Genomic DNA, 10,160 nt, shown 5'->3' on the forward strand with positions numbered 1-10,160 from the left:
CTGCCTAGCAATGCAGTCCAGCCACGGAGCCTCCCCAGCCCTTCTGTGCTCCCTGAGGGAGGCAGGACATGCCACAGGCCGGATGGTGCCTGGGTCAGGTGGGACTGAGGGACCCACCACAGGCTGGACAAATTCCATCCACGGGCTGTATTTTGCCCACTCCTGCTCTAGATGTATAGGCCCCATTTGCTTGTTCTTTAGCACTAGAAGCAGTGACAGTACACAATAAAAGAGAGGCATAGGATGTAAAAATACAGGCAGTTTATAAAATCAAAGTGGAATTCATAAATTGTATATAACTTACAAAGTGTCACAGTGATAGAAAAACTCTTTATGGAAATAGCTTCTGAAATAGAACTGGAATACAGCCTAACAAGATTAATACAAAGTCCTTCAGGCGAGCAGTCGCCTTATTTTTGTTACTCTTCCCTGCCTGAAAAACGTTCATCATTATTTTTCATTGAGACATTTAAGGTACAGTAAAGGAAAAGGAGAACAAACTAGTGGGAAAACCTCTTCCTCTGATACACCTTGCCCGAAGAGAATGAAAGCTTCTTATATAATAGGAATTAATGTATCATTTCACAAGGGAAATGCGAGTGTGAGAATATGTTACCTGAATCATATCTATTATCTGTTTTATTCTTATGTGTCTACACAAAAAATAAAGCCTGTTAATTTAAAACACAATTGCACTGACACAAAAACAGAAATATGTATTATTGGAACTTACCTAAAAATAGTATGAAAAGTTGAATGCCCTTCAACTTTGGTAAAGAATGGTAGAGAATAGTAAAGAATTCCATCATAGTTAATCCATTCACCAGAAAATATGACGGAAGTGGAATAGTCATGTTTTACTGTCTCTAAAAATGTGATTGTAATTTTTTTCTAAAACTTTGGATTCTTTTTAGTTGTTCATATTAATTGCATGATTCTGAAATTTTGAAAAATATGGCTAGACCTTTCTTTGAGTATCAGTTTATTCTCAGCAGGGGTAAAATTAGGTTTTTTCCTAAATATTGCTTAGCATTGGAATCTGCATGGTCTTGGGTGCCTTTTGCAAGATGATACCGTGCACCTTGCAGGATTGAGCACTCAAGAGTTTCCAAATAATATATGGGTACCTTGTGGGAACAATTCTCACTTGTCCTCAATAAAACATGACATATAACTGATGCAAGGAGTCACAAAGGAACTGTTTATGATTCCCAATCCTGTAGCTAGCTTGGCATTGCCCTAGCTCTGACATAATTTAGAGCAGCCTCTAAGGACACACACTTCCTTCTAGCTATATTCCTAAACCAGATTGCAGTGGGTGGAATGTTTTCAGCTATGTCAGCTCTTCACTTTTCATCAGGCTTGCACACTGGCAGAATCCCTGGCTGACCCTGGTAGGCCTTGATCCTGCCAGCGCAAAAAGTTTAGTATGGGGCCATGGAAGAAGACATTCGTATGTTCCATATTGCATAGTAGGTTACTAATATATGATAACCAGAAGGATTCTAACAATATTGGTCTCGATTCGGCAATTCTTGCTTACTGAACAGTGCCTATCCTTGCCCTGACTTTAGCTTGAGTAATAGCAGAATTAGTTTCTCTGATTTAGGAAGGTCTTCAAGAAAGAATTTCAAATAGGCACAGCCAGTGTCTAATGAAACAGACTGATTTCTACCACATAAAACCAGGCCTTCAAAAGTTAATGAAATTTATAAAAAGCAACCTTATTTAAATGAGATTATGTGCATATCCATTATGTAAATACACACCAACAGTGTGTCTACTTGCAGACATGAAAAAAAAAAACCCTTGTTTTACAGGAAGAAATAGCGTGTTAGTTCAACCTGGCACTGCAACATCTATATAGACAAGGTTCTTCAGTGGGGCTTTTTGACACTATCTATTAGCTGATCCAGTCAGCAATTAGATAAAAGCACCAAAACGTCCCACTAAAGTGCCCAATCTATACAGACGCTACAGAGCCAGGTCAAAGTAACGCCCTGCCTCTTTTGGATATATGCTGGGCTCAGCGCAGGAGCACACCAAATTTAAAGTAAAGCACATTTTTGTTTTGTTTTCATGTCTGTAATTTTGTGGTTTTAACCCATGGAACCAGGAATAGTCTCACTAACATATTTCACTTTAGCAAAACAAAAGGGGAAAAGATTACATTTCAGGGAGTATTGTATATCCATATTTTCTAAGTGCAGCCACATCCTCGACTGATTTTCCCACCCTAATTCTACTTGAGAATTAAAGTGAAAGCAGGCAAATCAATGAGGGGTATGATCAATGAGTGACCTAATGTGTTATATTATTTTGTTCAATTAAAGTTCTTTTAGACAACTTAATCTAGGTAACTGACAGTTGAAAGAGAAGCACAAATCTAATAAAGCATCAACTAATGTTCTGCACTGAAGCAGCTACCACTGCACCTATCCCCACGTTAAAATATTTTCTTCAACGTGCATAACGTATGCATGGTCTGCATTTGTTATTCAAATTATGAAGTTTAGGCTCCTGGCATAATACCTAAGATGCTATTAGTCTGTTAACCCCATCTTAAATAGTAACCCAGGTACACACATAGGGAATTAATGGTGCCACAAAAGGGAAACCAGCCATAAAAATATTACCCAAAATATGCGTAATATTTTTGTGGCTGGTTTCCATCACACCTTAAATAGAATGTGCAGCAGGGTTTGGACCACAAAGGGCCCCAGGCCCAGTGCTGGCCCCAGTGGCTGACAGTCAGCTGATTTGGGGCTTAAATCAGCTGCTTGTCAGCTGGCTCTGGGGACTGCACCAGGGCTGGTTCAAACACTTGCGGAGTCCCAGAGCCAGCCATCATGATTGCTTTCAACTCAACAGCACCCAGGATTCTGGCATCATGATCCTGGGCTCCCCCTGCATTGGCGAGTAGGCACTGGGCTCCCCCTGCATTGACATGTGTGGGATCTGATCTCCAATTCCAGAATTTTGTTAGAAGCCTTAATGACTGTGTGGTTGAAATAGAGAACTGTTCTGAACAACCCCATGAAATTAGGAGAAAAGGGAAAAAAGCTGCTCTGTTGGCCAAAAATATTCAGTGTCATTATTTTAAAAAATAAATATGCTCTAAAATTCTGTGTAAACTTATAAAAAGAGTTGAAGAGCTCTAGAATTAGAAGAGTTCTAGAATTAGAAAGAGAAGATCTGAGTATGTATTGGTAAGTTCTTGGTTCTAATTTCTTGCTAATATTGTATTCTGAAGAGTATAAGAACATACTTTCCAGAATATTTGATATAACACTACAGGTTTTCAGTTATTTTCAATAAACAGCTAACAGCCCTCTTTATTTTCTTTCTCTACAGGTATTCCCAGTATTTCCAGTATTGGTAGTAAGTAATTAAAACTGGATCCGGAATAGTTTTGTTTGGTTGTTGCACTTCTCAGATCTGTTTTCCTACGATCCATTTCTGCCATAGAAAACGTTTCACTGAAATGTACTTTACAATGAAGAGGACTATTTTATTGACTTTCCTGTGCTACATTTCCATATTAAGTGATTAAACAGAATATGTTGTGCAGCTCATGACAGCACATCTGACTGCAAACATGGATTTCCTGATCAGTTCTGATCAGCAAATGAAAGTCTTACAAATTAGAGAATCAGGGTGACATTCAGCTGAAAAATATTTGCCAAGTATGTTTTTCAAAACCCCAAATGTTGTTAGTTACTGAGAAGTGCACTACCATTATGTGCTTATATTCAAATAAGTAAATAAGAACAGAAAATATATCAATTTATATATGATCTATTGAATATAATGATGCCATAGGATCTTTCCAGTGGGCCTCAGAACTGGGCTTCATGGAGCAGAAAAACAGAACTATGTTATTTTTTTTAAAAGAATTGGTTATTTTCGAACCCCCAACAAAACATTAAATAAAACTCACAAACTGTAATCTTGTCATTTTATGAACTCAAGTATTATTTTTAAAAAGAACAATATAGGAAGTAGGAAGAAAAATAATAGCATGGTCTTTGAGTCAAAACACCCTACAGCTGAGAAATGCAGTCATGGAATGATAGCTGATTAGAAACAATGCACAGAAGTAGAAAATGTATCGTGCTGTTTCTGGGTGAGAGAATGTTCCCTATGGTCTCTGCTTTACTGACTTTAAGTGCAGGTTCAGTGGTACATAGCACTATCACAGTTTAAACAGTGGTGAAAGATTTGCAATACCTGATATCCAGCTGAAAAGCAATACTTTTGACAATTTGAATAAAACAACTGTCTTGCTTCTTATAAATGCATGGTCAGGTCTTTCAATTTATAAATCAGCTCAGTTTACTTTAGCTCATGAATAGACTTAGGCACTGATTTGTTAAGCTCTAAACAGCATCAAAACTAGCCTCTTTATAAATGGGAAAAGTGTTTCACGTCCATTTAGTTACCAGCTTAATGCTACAGCATGTGTTTTGCAGCCTTAAAAAGCAAAACAACATCAACGATAACAACTTGCAAATGAAAGCCTTCAGTTTTAATAGTCTAATTTTTCTGCTTTAGTATCTCCCTCGACATTTGCCTAACTGCAAATGCACAGTGATATGCTACGTTCTAAACCTTGACAATTGCATTTACACATATACTTTATGCCCAAAAAAGAAATTAAATGAAAGCCAGTAAAGAGAGACTATTGAAACTATTGTTCTCTGAAATGCTACTATTATAACTAAGAAATGGATAAATGGGAAAATAGCTCTTTGGAGTTTGTTTGTGCTATGGTTTGTCAGTACTCTATTGCATGGACTATACAATTGTAATTTTCACTTTACACTCCATAAAACCCTCACCACATTCACCATCTCTGAGCATCAGCAGATGTTGGCCTTTGAATACTTAATAGGGAAACTCAAATATTTTCAATCAATGGTGACCTGAAAGGATGCATTGTTGACCTCTTTGAATGTTTGTAAATTTCTACACTGAAGTGATTGATATCATTCCCCCATTAACAATTGACAAAAGTCTGTTTAGCATCCCTTGGAAAATCCAATACTTTTTGCAAGTCTATGCATTGTCTGGTACAAACTCCTTTGGGGCAGGGTTCTAAAATATCCCAGTCCTTGAGGAAAGAACAGAGTATGAATACTGCCTTGTGAATACAAGCAAGAGATAATGACTATGCTGCTTGCCCCTTCCCCCATCCTCTTTTTTTTTTTTTTTAAGTAGCTGGGGAAAAAAGTTGCAGTTCACTGGCACAATTTTCTAACTTTTTTTATATACAATAGAAATAGCAGAATTGTCTTTACACAATAGAGATCCATTGACTCCTCTTGGTCGTATTCTATTATGTAACTATATTTTAGGAGAATTACAATCAATATATAAAAGCAAATGATTAATTAGTTGCGGCTGCTTTAATGGATTGTGCATGAGTTCTTCTTTTGTCTCTGCTAATACAGTGTTTGTGTTCATATCAGTAGAGTTCTTACCCCATCTGGGGACAAGAAATTATTCTGAGGTGCTGCAATTTTTTGCCTGCTAGTGAACACTGAGCTGGAGGCATGGTCTTTTGTATGCTTCAAGCTTTTCTCAGTTTAGTATGAAAAAAAATGAACACTAAACTGCCAGCATACAAAGAAGATGCTATTGTAACAGGTGTTCATGTAACACCCAGAAGACTCTTATAATCAAAGCATGCCTAAAGAAAAATAATATCTATATACATTTACATGTTTACATATATGTATAATTCTTTATTCTTTTTGATCTCAAAGGATCTTTTATTAAAGCAGCACATCATTAAAGTTTAAACACAAAGAAAGAATGGTCATTAAGTAAACATCCTTTCTGATCATCTACCAAAAAAACTAAAATAAATTAAACTAGAGCTTTCCCATTAAGGTCATTTGTACCTGCTGTTGTCTGTCAATTAAATGATAGGTTCTTTGATCATTTCCAGCCTACTTGATTCCAGTGCTGCTCTTTTCAGCATTTTTCAGACATGTCTGGAAAAATACTGGGGAAATTGCTAGCAATTAATGAGTCCCAAAACAAATTTGATATTATGTAGATTTTATGATTAGTTATGCTTTCAACTTGTATGTTGATATTGTATAAAATACATTACTTTATAGTAATTGTGCCAGTGTTTTAGGTGAATAAATCAGGATGTACATTACTGTGACCAGGTATCAAAAGTTATTAGTGTTTTCTTGTATACTTTATTAAAAAATAATCTTCTAACCTATATCTTCTGATTTAGTCCTATAAAGCACAATTTCACTGATTGTGCTAAACAGTTTGTTATAAAGGGTATAATTAGATATGAGATAGTAGTGATGTGAGGTGCAAATAGCTTTGTGTGGGTGATTATCACCTCTGACAGCCTATTGGTAGCAGATGAGTCAGAGTTTAGAGAGAGACCCATATATTGAGGTGCAAGATGCTATTGAGATAATCAGATGGTATTTGTGTTTTACTTTGGACTTACTTATTTTTTGTCAATTTCAAATAAACAGAAATCTCTCTTAGAATAATAAATAATGCAAACACAAAAGTAAAAAAAAATGACTATCGTCGCACTGCCGTACTATTAATATGTAGGTCTCAACTTTAAAAGATCCAGTAGGTGTTTTTCAGTGTTGCTAGTAGTGTTAGGCTGAGCAGTTTTTTAGTTGTCTCATAAGCTCCTTAGAGAAGTTTGAACATGATGAATCTGTTTCCCATGGTCTTTTTTCAAAAAACTCAAATTTCTAGTTTCCTGTTATTTACACCTCTGCACATTACAGGTCTGAGCCTGCAGCAATGAAGTTACTGCATGTTTTGTCCTTAACTGTAACCATTGCCAAAGTGAGCTGTCTATACTGCCAAATTCTCACAATGACTGGACACATGCAATACCCACTTACCTCAATAGGGTATATAGTTTCATTCCCAAGTTCAGAATTTGGCCTTTGTTTATTCATCTTTCTCTAATGTGATTTGAGTTGACCTATTACTGTATAAAGAAAAACTTTCCTAGGAAGATACAATATCCTGCCAAGAAATGTCTGAGATGATTTTACTCCTTGAAAACTGTTAATGTCATCTTGAGCCTGTATGGATGTTGTTTTCAGCAACATATACAGGTTCAGGTTTGGTGTGATACAAACCTGAATCATGATTAGAATACAAGGTTTAATTCTTTTCTTATCAAAAGTGATTATTAATTATCTGTAATATCAAGAGAAACAGTATTTGCCCGCCACCACACTTTGTTTTAGTATTTTTTTAATCTGAAAATACATGTATTTTGACTTTCCCTTTACCTAATCAAGTTTTCTATTTATTCATATAAATAGAAGTATATATATATATATATTAAATTATGTTTTCTATAATATATTTAATATATTTATATTTTATATAATATCATGTATTAAACCATATAATAAAATCACTGTGCTAGGAAAACATTCTGATAAATTATGCAAAATATTACAGTAACCTGAACTACTAATCTGGAAGAAAACCTAATATCCCATGTAATGAGTTTTTATACAATTTCATCACAAATCTACTTCAACTAGGATTTCACATTTTTTTGCAACCTGCAGCACTTCCTGAAATGAATGAGTTGTGAGACTGAGCTAGCCTCTTAGTTCTGAAGGTGAAGATGTCTGGTTAGTGTGACACATTGCAGAAGGTAAAATTAATTACCAGAATTAATCTTTTCATAAGATCCACCAATTTTAACAAATATGAAAAGTTATTTCCCCCAGTTAGTTAAATGCAGCCAGTGGCATTTTAATATTGTTGCTCATCTGCTGTTTTGATGAACAGTCTCCATCACCAGCTAGTTTTGAAACTACCTTGTCAGTAAGATTCCTTTGGCAGCACTTTTTACCTGACTACAGCATAAGAGGGAATTGCATTCTTGATTTTGTTTTAATTGCTAATGAGACATAAGATATCAAATGATAGGACATTGGAGAAAGTATGAGAAAGTCAGCAAACATTTAAGCTGTGTCATAGTAGCTATTCAGTGCTGGTTGTCCTGACAATTTCAACTACAGATCCTCAGAAAATTTATACCTTTGGGCCCAGAGCCTGAGGCTGGAGGCACTGGTCGCCTGATCAGAGCTCCCACCTGAGGGAGCACAATGAGCTCCCCCAGCTGGGGGCCTGGATCAGCTGACAGAGATTCCAGCTGCAGGGACACAGGGACCCTCTGTTCACTGATGGGACTCCCAGTTGTAGGGGTAACCATGCAGCCCTGCAGCTGGAACCCCATCAGTGATCAGAGCTCCCAGCCATGGGGTGCACCATGCGCTCCCAAAGCTGGGAGCCCCATCAGTGACTGGAGCTCTTAGTCATGGGAGCACACCATGTAAGCCCCAACCCCATCAGCTAGTCAGGTCTCTCAGGGGCGTGTCAGTGATCGGAGCTCCCAATCATGCAGGCACACCACGGGCTCCCGCAGCTAGGAACTCCATTAGCTGGTTGGAGCTTTCAGCTCCATGGGAGCAAAGGTTGCTGATGCAGGGTGAGCTGGGAATCATGATCCTCAGTTCCCCCTGCACTGACAATATGGCATGATGGGATCTGATGGTTGATCCCACAGTTGTGCCTCCTGCCACGCATGTGTGGCATGGCAGGGAGTGCAATTTTGGGGATCCTACATTAGATCCCCTTGCACTTTCTTTTTAACATGTGGCAACGCCAGAGCCAACCTGGTGCAGGGTTGTGCCCCAATCCCATGTGCCCTAGGCCCAAAGAAGCTGCCGCCACCATCAGCAACGGCCACATCTGGGGTGGGGGGAGGGTAGCAACCAACTGGATGTGAAGCCGGTAGTGGCGCAGTCTCTGCGGCCACTCCGCCCAGCTTCATGGGGCCCCCAAAGCTTGGGACCCAGGACAGTCACCCTGATTCACACACACACATACCCCGGACAGCTCTGGGCAGCAGCCTAATATATAAGGTCTTTGGGCACTTACAAATGTGCTCTGCAATGGGGAGAGGGGCGTTTTAATTAGAGCAGCTTTCAGGAGCCTCTTTAATTAAAACACCCACGATGTCTCATGTATTCAGCATCTCGCATTTCAAAATGGTGGTGGGGGCACTTTAACTAAAGCTCATTCGACAAGCTCTAAAGCACCCCTGCTGCCATTTCGAAATACTGGGAAACTGAATACATGAGACAGTGCAGTACACTGAAGCATTCTGATTAGGACACTCCCACAGACTGATTAATCCAGTCTGCTCTGATGCATTCTAATCAGAATACAGCCGAGCACATGTAAAAGTGCCTTTTGATACTAAATCAGTTTTAACAGCTCTTTAATGGAACAGTAAGAAAATATGAAAACAGAATACTTCCCTTCTCCACTGGGAAGTTCTTTCCCTTAAAAAAGTATTTGACTCTACCCTGTATTCATATAATTACTCACTAGTGGAGATAGTAAATAGGTCACCATGTTTCTTTAGTTTAAAGGACCAACCAGTCTGCTTGTTAAAAACAGTGGATTTTTAAGACAACTCCGCAGGTGGATCACTGGGTTCATTTGAAGACACTTATAAAAAAGATGTCTGGCTTGTTCTGTCTTGTTGTATGAGAATAAACAGATAACAAAATCACTAATCCCAATCAAATTTCCACCAACAGTTGCAAAAACTGTTATGACTAGCAGGCTAAATAAAACAATCTCATCTCTACCGTTATGCCAAAGTCCCATATTTTTTACAAAGGAACAAGTATGAAAAACTTACATTAACTAAAAAAAGAAGTTCAGCTAGCCATGGCCAACATTTTTTTTAAATAGCAATTTTTATATTGATCTTTTCTTAAATATCATTCTTTCAAATATATTAAACAAAATGGGAGATTTGGTCTCATTTTATGGAAATCCCTGCCTTTTTTGCCTAGACTCTATTGTGCTATTAATTAACCTGTAATAAAATCAAAATCATCCCAAAAGTAAACTTGTATGTAGTAATCATATCATAGCTTAACGAGAGACATATAATGAAAAAGAAATATTGTACTTTTAATAGTATGCTCCCAGGGAGTGGTGATAAAATATCACCTGATTAAATTATGTTCATTCATCTTAACAATTCTTATGCAAATACTGCACTGACTTCAATAGGAATGACATATTTTTATTTTTTTTAAGTACATCAGCAG

The 10,160-nt window shown here is 37.5% G+C and overlaps 1 protein-coding gene across 4 annotated transcripts in view; it reads left to right on the forward strand.

The window, feature by feature from the left end:
- NTNG1 (netrin G1) overlaps positions 1-10,160 on the forward strand; it is a 289,692-nt gene that overhangs the window by 215,886 nt on the left and 63,646 nt on the right. For all 4 annotated transcript variants that reach the window (XM_014520830.2, XM_006025634.3, XM_025206492.1 and 1 more), the window contains exon 4: positions 3,355-3,381. In XM_014520830.2, the coding sequence (XP_014376316.1) occupies positions 3,355-3,381 (27 nt within the window). The remainder of the gene's footprint in view (positions 1-3,354; positions 3,382-10,160) is intronic.

The sequence above is a fragment of the Alligator sinensis genome, unplaced genomic scaffold, assembly GCF_000455745.1.
Source record: "Alligator sinensis unplaced genomic scaffold, ASM45574v1 scaffold535_1, whole genome shotgun sequence".
Classification (NCBI taxonomy): domain Eukaryota; kingdom Metazoa; phylum Chordata; order Crocodylia; family Alligatoridae; genus Alligator; species Alligator sinensis.